Source organism: Stigmatopora nigra, chromosome 10 (assembly GCF_051989575.1).
Source record: "Stigmatopora nigra isolate UIUO_SnigA chromosome 10, RoL_Snig_1.1, whole genome shotgun sequence".
Taxonomy (NCBI): domain Eukaryota; kingdom Metazoa; phylum Chordata; class Actinopteri; order Syngnathiformes; family Syngnathidae; genus Stigmatopora; species Stigmatopora nigra.
In genome coordinates, this window is record NC_135517.1 from 8647385 (window position 1) to 8661033 (window position 13649).

Genomic DNA, 13649 nt, shown 5'->3' on the forward strand with positions numbered 1-13649 from the left:
TAAGCACATGTGTATTTTCTTTTCTTCTCTTTTCCTCCCCTGTGTTACAGATTCATCCCAGGACCTAACAACGAGCTCCTATCCCAAAACTCTGTGCCAACCTTTCCCCTCATCTCCCCTTTCTCCTTCTGACGAGTGGTGTAAAACTATTACACCCATGGCTGGTGACTGGATTACCTGAGAACACAGAAAGGATATCCTCTAAGATAAAACAGCTTTGCTCGTGTGGTGCCAAGGATTTCCAACCACACTAATCCCCTGTTTGATCAAGGAGCCCCGTGTTGGTGAATCTCTTCATCCACACAATTGTGGCCAGCTTGCCACCAACTCTGCCCTAGTTCCCTCTTCCTCTGTATGTCACTCGAAAACTGCAGCAGGGTCATTTTGAGGCTGTTTGAACATTATTCGAAGACTTTCACCTCTCCTGTTTAACAGGTAAAGGCACTTAGAAGCTCTAAGGACCTGAACATGGAACTAAGAGCGAGAATACAGGATCTTACGCTGACATCCTTTTCTTTCTGTGTGGATATCTACCTTTGTGTTTGACTTGCTTACAAGATGGCTATTGCAGGAATGACCAAGGAGTGAGAAAGAATCAGCAGTCTATTAGGAATTCCTCAACATGCTCTTTTTTTGTCTGTGACTTGAAGGTGTGCTCTTTTCTCTTGGCCTCACCTTTGTGTTTAATGAACATTTGATTTGACTCCTTGACCTTACAGGCATGTACATTCAACAATGCTAGTTTTCTTTGTAAGTTGTAAAATCATGTATGTCTGTCTGTATATAGTTATATAAATGAAAGACATATAAGACAAGAGATCCGACAAACAAAAACATATATTTAAGACTCTTTTCGGAGCATTACAAGCACACAATGGTATGTTGTTTTCTCCCTTCTTAGTAAAAGTGCAATTCATACTTGTGGAGAGCCCTACATTTACATGTATAGGAAGATTTCCCTGTGGTGGAAGAAATATCACGCCAACTGTAAAAATAATTCTTTGCCAGTGGCCATTTTGCAGTGATGCAGGTCAAGTCAGAACAAAGTGGCATATGTAGATGAGGAAAACACTGTATAGAACTGCCTCACAAAACCAACATAGTCTGTCGTTTCGACTCAGATTGGCACCCGTTGTAAAAATAACTGCAGGATAACTTAATTTGGAACATTGTGTGCTGAAAGTGGTCATAAGTAATCTGTGAACGTTTGCTGTGTAGATGTACAGTACACACATCCGACTGTGACTAACCAGGTGAAATATTCCAAAACGCAGATGTTATTGACAACTGCAAAGAGAAATACTGCTATCCCTCAGTAGAGATACGAGTACATTACAAGAGAGCCTCATGAGAAATAAAAGTGGTTTTCTACGCTGATTTGTAGTCTCCAGTTCCATTCTTGTGGTGGCTAATTTATGGGCAAAATAACTACTTGCTATTTTGTCATATCTTGTCATGTATATGATGCATTAACATTGTGAATAGACTTTTTGCTCGAATGAATGCGCAATCAAATCCAATACACAACAAGTATGAATTGTGTCTTCCAGGCAAACAAACATGGAGTAAACACACAAACAATCCAGCAGTGCTTCATTTATATTATTCCCCTGCTAGTAGGCTGAATTTATCAATAATACATTCAATTCATCCAGGCAATTAAAATAACGATTTCTAATATCTTTCCGAGCCAACTGCAAGATAATTTCAAAATTGAGCCCTTCTTTCTCTGCTCATTTGAGAGGTATTTCTTCTAGTGGCGGTGCTTCTGTGCATTTATCATTGCCAAATATTTGCAGTTTCGCAGAGTATACAAACTCACTAAAATGTTAAAAAAAAACTCCTGAAAAAGACAAACATGACAAATTCTGAGTGAGTATTTGAAAGTTGATAGAGATTTTTCCCTAATAATGACCTTTCTTTGTGTTTCTTTTATTAGAAGATGAATTTAGCCACTGGGTCTCAGTATGACCACTTTGCCAGTGGCTTGCAATGAGGATTATGCAAATGTTTGATCCCAGTGTAAAGGCATTTTTCTGCCCTTGCAGAACTTTTAAGTGATTTTTGCTTTGAGGCAGAAAGTATGTGTGTGTGTGTGTTTTCCTCATCTTTTACTTTGTACAATTTTTAGCTCAATGCACAAGAGTAACTCTTGCTGTTGAGGGAGGCCCTGCTCCATTTAAGGCAGAGTAGATGGGAATGCAGCATGAATAGATAACAGTAGATGGTCCTCTACCTTCCATCGAAGTACAAATGGAATTTCAAAAGAGTGGTATCTATTAAGGCCCAATGACCTCCTAGGGAGACACTGAGTTAGCTGCGCCCTCATCTCTCTGGATAGCTAATCAACGACTGACAGCAACGGGATCCTTTTAGCACATAAATCCTAAACTATGTTAATAGTTGTTCCTAACTTCCAAGGGCATTTCAAGTGAATTATGTCCTATGCAGATATTAAAAGCTTGATTTGCTTGAAGAGCTTTTACAGCCTTCTTATTCATTGCTAGACTGTCTGTCGGCTCGTTAATGCAATATTTCTCAACAATTTTGCTTTGCTTTGCTGTAATTTTGGCAAATATGTTGGCAATGGAGTGCTGAGCAATTATTGTTATTATGATCATAAGTCATTGAGAATGGTACCTGTACAAAGAACATTCACAGGGCCCTTGCAAATAGAAATCTTGACTAAATGATTGCTAATGTGACTTCAATACAAGCAATTTACCTTATTACTGAAAAGCTTTTTGTCATGGAAATTAACATCTTCATTTAGTTGACATCCAGTTCAAGGTGCACTGAACCTCTTGCCTGATATCAACTCTGATTGGCCCCGGCTCACCTGCAACTATAATGAGAATAAATGATAGAGGAAATAGATGAAAATTAATTACAGACTTTTGCTTGATTGCCACCCACCATTGTCAAAGTTAATCACTTACTACGCATTAAACTTTCTTTGAGGCCAGTTTCAAGCTAACTCTACGAATCTACAAAAAAAAAAAAACTGCTATGGTCTGGCTCATGTTCAAGACAATTCATATTGTCTAACGTCTTATGATATAATACATAAAATATTACCATTTAGCCAACATGATTTCTAACTGAAATTAACTATTCATTTTTTTTTTTGCTTATAATTTCATGATGCAAATATATAACTTTGAATTATTCAGAGATTTCAAGCAAACAAATGATTGGAATAAATTCTTCAATTGATTATTGTTTCTCCTGAGCTGAGGCTTATGTTTTCAAGGAAATGTGCGCATCAGCTTTGGCGTTGGCGTCGTTTGAACGGAGAGCATTGTGGTTTGTGCAAAAACCTGTGATGCATCGTTTTCCGTGTACTTTGTCAGATTGTCACCGTGAAAACGAGCGCGGACAAGCGATGCTAGCATGGACATCTATATGTACAGTGATCAGTTGGTTTGTTTTGTCTCAAAGCATACTATCAAGACGGTGAGCAAGGAACTTAAGCGATAGAAATATACACCAGGAGAGTCTGACAGTTGGGGGCCCTTTTCTAGACCATATGGTAAGACCCAGGGCCCTTTGAGTACATTATAAAACCTTGCTCATTTAGCTTGAGTTGATCTTTAAGAGGTAATAATTGAGCAATAGCTTATGGGAAAGCCTGAACTCTCTTAGATCCTGCTGTGCCATTAAAAGCGGGGGAGCCTAAAACCTTGCATTATCAGTATCTTCTCTTCTCCTTCTTCCTAATTATCAGTCAAGACATGGATTAACATGGAACCCATGAGATACCAATTATAGTTGGCAAGAATTTGCATTTGATCAAACTAGCGAGATTCAAACTTTAGCTCCCGACATTTGAAATTAATTCCAATACATTGCTACAATTACATTACTAAAACTGCTGTATCTGGGCTCTTATATTCCTAAATGTTCTCTACCATTTGATTTGTTGTTATTTTCCTGTATTAGTTTGAAATGTTGAAAACATCTTCCTGGTATTTGAAATAAAGCAGCACTGTGACTGAGTGGTTAGCGCATCGGCCTGACAGTTCTGGGGTCATCACTGTGTGGGGTTTGCATGTTCTCTCCAGACTTTTTTTCATGGAGGTCAGAGCATTGCAGACAATAAGCGTAAAGCTTTCCATGCAGTCGTCTACAACAGCAAAATGGCCTTCAGGCAGCATTCTGCTGGAAACAGAATACTGTGGTTTCAGTCCAATCCAACCCACGCACGATTCACAGTGAACCCACTGTCCAATTGAAAGTTTTAACAATGTACAGAAAAAAATGACCTTGCCTACAAATTCAACTGCAAGTTTTTCTTCATACTATTGGTCGTTTTACATGGGAAAAAATTAAAGAAAAGGTACAGGTACTATGGAGTTCATAAAGGTGTTGATTGGAGGACAATGGCTGATCTTTCTCCTCTGTCTGCGTGCCTGTAAGGTGGTGGCAGAATTTCTCTAACAGTTTGAGTTGTGCCGAAATGGCAGACATGTCAATGACACACTGGAGCGCTACGACATTCTTTCAAGTCTTCAACAATGTTCCTTGATAAAGACACAATGATGACCATGCATGCTCTCTTTGTATCCACAGTGCCAAGAACACTAACAGTTGTTTCTGGTTGAATCTGGTTCCTGTTGCCAAAGTGACTTTTCATATGGATTACTATAATCTGCTGCACAGGTGCTTCTATAATTACATCTGAGTAACAAATCAATGTTAAGTAACAACAAGCGCAGAAACACACTGAAGGGCAGATGAAGTCCTTTATCTCAGACGGCAGTGAAGCAACCCCTACTGCGAGAATTTAATGTCAACACGAGCACAGAAGCAAAAAGCAATTTAAATCTTATTCCCACAACAGTACATGGGGTATGACTGTCCGGAGCATTGCTGTCTTGTATTACCTTCCGCACCTTGTTTTTCCTAAAGACATCAATCCAAATTGAATCGTGTTCCTTCCTCAAAATGCTAGCCATTGATTCTCACTGGCACTGAAGTACTTCTTACTCCCCAAACACGGAATCTATTTATTTATTTTAATCTGCTGTGACACACTGAGTGCCACTCAGAATGTAAATGGTAAAACAGGTCAAGGTTTGTTTAATTATGAACTCTGCTAAAGCTTTCTTGGAGCACATTTTGGAATACGTAGAAAATAAAACCTCTTGAGAAACAGTATGTCATTTTTCGCCTTTTATCTTATTTTTATGCCCAATTTCAAAGTATGCATCGTAAAATTTGGATTGTACTGAAATAGGTAACAGCAGTACAATGAAATGTATTGTTGGTATAATCTATTGTCCTCCAGATGTTGTTTTGAATATTTTAAGAACAAATATGGAGCAAATATGGCTTTTTTCCACTCTAAGATTCAAACTGCCTTTTTTTTTAGCAGACTGCAAGATGGGATATTTCGAAAGAAGATACAGCTAAAGATGACTTTGTCGATGTTGTGTACTCCTACTCATTCTTCCCACCTTTGACACTTATACAAGAATGTCTCGTTCAAATAAATCTATCCTAAACAAGATTACCACAAAAATCTCCGATACACTATCTTGACTACCTGCCTATTGTTTTATTTCATGTTTTATCTGGCAGGCCACATCTCTCCACTGTATAAATCCCAAACCTGTCTGCTTGTTTGCCGTCAATTATGAATCGGGAAGAAGCCGCTTACTGACAAACAAATGGAACAGCAAATAAAAACATGACACATTTTTTTCTTCTTCTCTTAATAGCATAGAGTCTCGAAGAGGTCAGCTATCTATTGAGTGATATTCTGGTTTTGTATCTGGTCATTGCAGAATTCCCACAACAAATACACTTTTCTATGATCTAGTAAAGTCACTTTGATTCAGAATGTTACCATGATACCTGAAAATTTTAGAATTTTCAGCGGTCCACAAATCATAATTTTGACCAATGTTTCTTTGACCATCGTGAAATAATGACTAATAATTTCTAATTATTATTCAATAAAAACTACTCCAAGGAAGATTATGGTAAGTCATGAGGTAAAAACTATATTTCTTGAGGACACCTGCGTTGAATATGAATTGGTTTAACCCGTTCAAAGGACAATAATATTATGTTATCATACATTTTCAGTGATGCGCTTTTTGTAACTCTTTTTTATGTGTTTTTTGTGCATCTGTCACACATTTCAATTTTGAGAGTGCCGTCTTCTATGCAACCGAAAATTAATAATTATATCGTGCAGTGTAATATAATGTCCTGTGTAAACACTGTACCCTATAACACAAAACAGTGTTGAACACCATCGATTTTAGTAAATGTCATTTGGACTCTTTGAACTCTGACTGCCTGACTTAATATTGAGCTAGGTATGGCATGAATACAAATGTCCCTGAGGGCATGAATTGTGTACAACGTAACAACAACATTGAATAACACAAGGTAACACACAAGAAAAAAAGAAAACATTCTGAATTCTAAATACATTTGAAAGGAATACATTTGAAAGCTTTTTCAGGTTAGAAATAGACGCCTATAGTCAAAATGCTGCAGGCCGAGGCAGGGGACGAGTCCAATGCCACTGCTCTCCGTGGTGCCTTTTTTTTCTCCAAGTGCTCAGAGCAAAACTATTTAAATTCTCTCAGCATCTGAAAACCTTAGTAAATGAAGGTCTAGACTGTGTCATCGATTAAACTGCACATACCTTCTTCTATGATTCATATATAGAGTGTGTGTGCACTCAGCCAAAAAATCTATCTTTTTAATAAGAGAACCTGCAGAATTGTTTTGACTTGGGATGTAATGGTTCTTTCAATGTTGGCAATTGCACTATAATCCAAGTGATGAAGGCATATGAAAAAATGGCCATAAGATTAAATTGTATTTTTTTATAAAGCCACAGCATACAGTAAAGCCCGCTATATGTATTTCTATTATAGGTTAGTTGGAGTCCATTCTATCTGACATTGGGTGCGAGCTGGAGTACAAGTGCAGGACTGGTTGCCAATCAGTCAAACTGCTTATACAATTCACATTTTATTTTGCACCCTGAGCAAGGCAAAGATAATCTAACCTGGGTTTTTGAAAAGTACAATAAAAGGACTAAAGAAGTTTATGATATTTTATACAAATAATGTCATATATTTAAGTTGCAAAAATAAATACGACTTATTTCTGAGGTTAAAATTTTGATCGTCGAACAATGTAAAGAGTTATTCACAGACAAAAATTACTTTCAGCGAGCGCTAAATCCCACTGGGTAGACTTTGCCTGAAAGCCAACCTTTGGCTTTATTGCATTAATCACACTTTATGATAGTAAATGAAATCCATTTAAACACTCCCGGTTGCACAAATCATTTGTGTAGCCAGGTTGAAAGAGTTGGGAGTCAAAGGTGGCATAATTAGACAGGACGATTCTGGAACCTCATACAAGTTGTAATTAAGAAAATTAATAAGGTGTCAGCCCCCTTTCACATGTTGCCCCTACTGATGATTAATCACAGCCAGAGCTAATTTGATTTGAAGCGAGGAAAGGGGTGACTTGCTAAGTCAGTTAGAAGAGCCCAACTCAACAGTATATGATATAAATAAAACATGAATATTTGGTGGTCCTGAGGAGCAAACATCCACTTGAAATCCCTATGAAGTGATCAGATTAAAGACATTTCAGGATTTATCCTCTTCTATCTTGCTACAAGGAGAAAGAACGTGGTGTATGTGGATGAGAATTTCAAACATATTTTACCATCTGTAAGCATCCCACATCTTATTCCAATGTGGCGCAAGGATGCATTTTCTGGTATAAATATGTGTTTATTCATTCATTTTATGTACCGCTTATCCTCACAAGGGTGGCAGGGGGTGATGGACCCTATCGTAGCTGACTTTGGGCACCAGGCGGTGGACATCCTGAATTGGTGGCCAGCCAATTGCAGTAAAAATGTGTTTGCCCCATAAATTTACATTTCAGTTCTCAAACAAGTAAAACACAATGGAATGTTTTTATTTATTAAAGGAGAATAGAGATCTGAACCTACACTACTCTATGTGAGTAATTGCCCTCTAAATCTAATAACAGGTTGACCACACTTGGCATCAGCAACTGCAATCAAGCGATAACTTGCAATGACTCTCCTAAACTATAGACGTTCGGACCCACCTCTTAGCAGAATTATTGTAATTCAGCCACATTGGCAAATATATGCTACAACAATTGCAATCAAGTGAGGACCTTGAAGAGGCCACTCCAAAGTCTTTTATATTTTTCTTCAGCCATTCAGTGTTGGACTTTCTGTTTTTTTTGTTTGCTGCATAAATCCCTTGAGCCTGATTTTTTTACTTTGTATTACCAATCAAATTTTTCTATTCTTTTTCAATTCAATATTTTTTTTCTCATTAACAAAACTGGCCTTGTTACAATTTAGAGTATAGATTGAAATCATAATTACTTTCAAATGTTACTTTTTATTTAAAAAAATAGTACACATACTTTAAAAATAACCAATAATTGCTATTGGCAACGCAAATTATTACGCATATATCAACTGGATATTGTGCTTAAACTCACTCAAGTGCACAAAGGCGATCACTTGTTGATCCAAGAATGCCACAGTAAAATGTGGTTTCCATGTTCTTCCACGCATTCTGATAAGGTAGTTTGTCTCCTAGGGGGATATCCACTATCAGTTAGTGTTCACCAGTTTTAAAAATGTCTCTCTTGCCTTTGACAAATATCGATAGACCACATGTTACAATGGGTTCACCATTTTAACGCATCCTGACTGGACAAATTGTTGTCTCAGTCAAATGAAATGGAGTTCCTTGACAACATTCCCATGGCAGCTAATGTACGATAATGAGGACATCTGTGAAGCTCTTTTGATTGGGGTACCAACCAGAGTGATTAAATACTGAAAGCAGACCCTTGCAACAAAGTAACACTGTTTTCTTATTCATGGCTTGTTGTTTTGTGTTAATTAATGGGGAATAAATTAAGAGGAAAAAAACGTAAACTATTGAGAATGGTGGATTATCTACATTACTGCCCTTTCCTTCTTCTGGCATTAACTTCCTTGTTAAGATCTCAGCAGGCTAAAAACAAGATGGGAACTGCACACCTCAAGAAGAAAAGAAAGTTTTGCATTTTAAAATAAATGTTCTTCCTGAGACACACCCACATGAAAATACAATGCACCCAGCAAACAGAACAGCTGTGAAGACATCTGTTGTAGAGAAATCATCTCGACAGGTTTCTTACCAAAGCAATGCTTTTAGAGTGATTACTCGGCTGCAAAAGCTGTGGTCAAGCTCTAAATAAATGATACATCATTCTGGCTGACAAACTGATATGGAGTAAGGCCCAGAAATGCTTTTTGAACTTGTGCCTGGACTGCATCCGTCAACTGCATTCATCATTAGCAGAGAGCTTTAGCTGTAAGCAGGCCACATCATTACCAAGTCTAATTGGGTCCAAGGTCTTACTTCAGACAGACTCTTCAGCACATACACTAGGACATACTTACAAACAAGAACACACTGTTTTCCAGTACAGCTCGTGGCGTGGCAGTGAGATAGTATTTACCACACGACATAAATATATATTCACTGCCGATCATAACTAGTACATGTTTTGTTTATAACTTTTTTTTAAAGGTTGAACTGTTGGGAAATTGCATGTATATAAACACACTAAGTGAACAGTACAGTACATTTTCTAATTTGAAATTACAGTAAAGCAAAACTGGTGGCAGTCTGAATGAATGGTTAACATGCCCGCCTCATTGTTCAGAGATTGGGGGTTTAATCCCAGGTAGATTCTGACCCCGGTGTGTAGATTTTGCCAGTCCTCCCCATGCCTGCATGTATTTTCCTTGGGTGGATTTTTATAACATGTAACAATGGAAAAAGAAACGTCAACAATATTGGCATATTTACTGAAAGTAGACAAAATTTGTATGAGCAAACATTTTTAAATGCCATCCTCTTTAAGGCAATTAAATATGAGAATAAGAATTCCAGAGCGTTATTGCTCCCGACGTCAGTATAAAGCTCTGTTGCGCTACAGTGCTTTTATTTATGTAGTGGATGACTTTTCACAAACAGATTTCATACCTGGATTCGTTCAGAAAAAAATAAAGAGAGAAAGCTGGACCACAATGTTTGGCTTCTGGCTGTACGAACATGCGGACCGGGATTTCACTGCCACTTTCTGCCAAGCCAAGGAGGCAGTGTTCTTGGCAGGCACAAAAGCGGGACAAAAGTAGGGGGTGGAAGTCAGGCATTATCAATTTTTGCCCATAGAGGTCAACTTGAGAAATATTCATGGCTGAAAATGACAAACGCAGTCTTTTCTGGCGTTCTGACACATACTGTCTCCCAATCTGTAGCACAGTGTCTCCAACACAAAGGAGCTTAGGTATAACGGATGTCACATTTGTCCCCAAAAATGGCAGCGCATACCGTTTTGTCATTTTCGGTGGCAAAACATTGTTTTCCTCATGAAGGCAGTTCTAAGAAACCTGTGTCTTTTCATGTTTGTATTAATTGATCATGCAATTTTCACATCAAGGCCTTGCATACTAAAGTCTTCTTCTTTCTTTTCATCACAATGTGAATAAAATGTTTTTTGTTGTGTCGATTTCTAATTTGATTTACACGGAACAAGCAATAGAACCATTGTCTGTTTTTTTACGTTTGCTGAATACAGAAGCTGACACAGTGAAAAGGTTGTGATCCCAGAATTAGACAAATCACTAACATTTCTACACGTTATTCTGACACACTTTGGGATCATTTTAATGATGACTGACACATCAAGGAGCTAACAGAGATGAAACAGCACGTTGAAGTGCCGCACACTCGAGTCTGTTAGTGGGATTCCTGAGGTCCTCAGTGTGACGCTCTGACATCCCAGCGGCAGTGCTTACTCTCTTAGCGGGAAGTCTGATTTACCAGCTCAAGCAGGTGGTGATGTGAAAATAGCCAGTGCCTGAGACAGAACTTGGCTACATTACATCTCGGACTTCATCAAAGGCAAAGGCCTGGGAAGTGAGCCGAGGCACAGCTGATGAGAAGGGCCACGTCCCTATAAATGCTGACAGTGTTGGCATGACAGCTGTGACAGTTAAAACAGGGTCCAGATAACCTCCGTGAAGGACTATGTATACCGCTAAAGAAAAATTTCACCAAAATGATCTGTGGTTTGAAAAACTGTTGATTTTCCCAGAAACACATTATTTTGTCCTCATTTACATATCTTCACCACACATCCCCCAGAACATGCATACAATGTTAATTACAGACTATCAACTGCCTACAGGTGTGATTGTAAATGACTGTTTTACATCCCCTAAAACTGAATCGTCACCGATCTGGCATGAGGTAATCTGGCCATCCAGAGTGAGCCTTAATAGAGTCACAACCCTAATGAAGACAAGCATTAGGAAAACGGGTGGGTGATTTTCAGTAACCCGCGATGGACTTATTTCAATCAATGAAGGAAAAGTGAAGGAAGCGCAGACTGGGTTTATGTAATATAGTTGGAGAGGAAAACATATCAATTGGGTCTTTTTAAGAGCAAGGAAGAGTGAAACGTGCTTTGCAAGTTGACAATGCCCACCCCTCATCCCCGATACATTGTTCTCTCTGCCTTCTTCCCTGTCTCATGTAATAGACAATATGCCATGCAATGGATATAATTGTAATAATGCAATTTGGTTTGGAGGCGGATTGAGAGAATAATTGAAGTCAACCCCAGCAAAGTGACAAGCTGATGATTTAGCATGGCCACTGGCTATTGTGAGAAGCGGGCGCTTTCAACACTACTGCGCTAATTTCCTCTGATGATGATCTTAGCGCATTCGCCTCATGTCAGCGAAGGGGAGTACGCGGCCATGAGGCGGACAATGATGTAAGCCGCCCACCCAATGCCAAACAAACACATGTCTGTTGTCGGGAAAAGGCCACCCACTGATCCCGATTAGTTGAGGCGCAAAACGAGTAGAAGATACAAAAAATACAATATTAAAAACCCTTGTCTGGTCTTTGATAGGGAACCAAAGAAGACTTGCCATGCAAGTATGACTGCATTTGTGAACATTTGAGTCAGCGTTTGTATTTGTTCTTAAGAACATGAAGTTGAATGTTGCATAAAATCCCATCAAAATCAAGCCAATCTCTCGTTCAGTAAGGGTTTCAACCAAGATGTCTATGAACCCCTGTGATTGATAAAGTAACTCCAGTTTTAATTGTGCACACATTGTTAAATTGATTGAGTGTGTGGCTAAAGATATAGCAATAGAAATACACATTGTTGTGGATAACTGCAGATATTCTTTTTGTTTAACCACATTGTTTGAAAGGGGTCTTGACCCATTAACCACACTGGAAAAGACTAATTCATGTAACAGTGACAGGCTAATTTCACCCATTTACGTCACAAAATGACAAAGTGGGAGTACACAGGAAAGGATTCAAATGTGAACATGCCATCCCCAGGGCAGGACATTGTGGGGGCTTGATAAAAGACATTTTCAGAGGTTAAGGCCAAAAAATATTTTTTCAAACCTCACTCACGCGCTACTAAAATCCCTCAAAGCCAGATCCTCTTACAGCCTATTAATTATTTAGGCTACCTCTTTTGTACAACCATTCCTGTTTACAAGCGCTGTCTGGCCAATTGCAACTGTTCGCATGCCTGCTGAGCCTCCATCACAACACGGTGATTACAGAGCGATTTAGCTGTTTTAGACTATCAGGCGCCTTCTTCATACCACTCACATCTGTATGATTGGACAGCTGGGGGGTCTGCCATTTTAGTATGAAGACAACCACAGAGGCTGATAGATGAGTAGGTTAAGAGAGGAAAATAAAAATGTGTGGAGCTTGCTGTATATATAGACCACCGTTTTGTCTACTTGTTGCAAATATGCCAATAATGTTGATGATTCCTTTTCCATTGTTACACATCATGAAAACCCACCTAAGAAAAACCCATATAGGAATGGAGAAGACAGGCAAAATCCACAAATTGGGGTCTTAATCTACCAGGGATTAAACCCTCAATCCCTGAACTGTGAGATGGGCATGCTGACCACTCATTAACCCTTTCTATACTATAATTTCAAATTAACCCTTTGAAGATACATGCACGCAATAATGCTCCCCACACACACACACACACACACACACCTATATACTGTCTCTAGTTCCCACTCTCCATGCCCAAGTGTCGCAAGAGTAGGTAGCATCAGCTGCAAGCAATTTGTCATATTGTTGAGAGAATGTGTGTAATCCTATACACTGCATACATACACTAGCCTCTATTCCAAGATGGAGCGCATGCATATACGCAATGTAATATTATCAATGCTTCTGTGCATTTCACATTCAGGTTTTTGTGATGTAAAATAGGTTGTATGAATTGCTTGCAGTGTTTCCAACCTGCCCGCACAAAACACATACTCAGTCACACACAGACACGGAAAGATACCCTTCGGTTGTATAGTAAAGGTGCCCAGCTCAAACAATGATATAAGCTTGTTAATATGCATCGGTGTAGCTACCGTATTCTCCAAACACAAGCACGTGCACGGCAGGGCTCCCCTTTATCAGTTCTTTTCACATTGGCACTGACACGTGCACTGCCAAGGCTGCTAGGCTATGGCCATGTTAATGTAGCCAGTTAGT

At 38.8% G+C, this 13649-nt stretch overlaps 1 protein-coding gene across 2 annotated transcripts in view; it reads left to right on the forward strand.

Moving 5' to 3' along the window:
• Nucleotides 1–1377, forward strand: part of tafa1b (TAFA chemokine like family member 1b) — an 80077-nt gene extending 78700 nt beyond the window's left edge. For both annotated transcript variants that reach the window (XR_013327534.1, XM_077725599.1), the window contains one exon: nt 51–1377. Coding sequence is in view for 1 of the 2 variants with exons in the window: in XM_077725599.1 (XP_077581725.1) it covers nt 51–68 (18 nt within the window). In the remaining variant the exon portion in view is untranslated. The remainder of the gene's footprint in view (nt 1–50) is intronic.
• Nucleotides 1378–13649: the final 12272 nt, after the last annotated feature.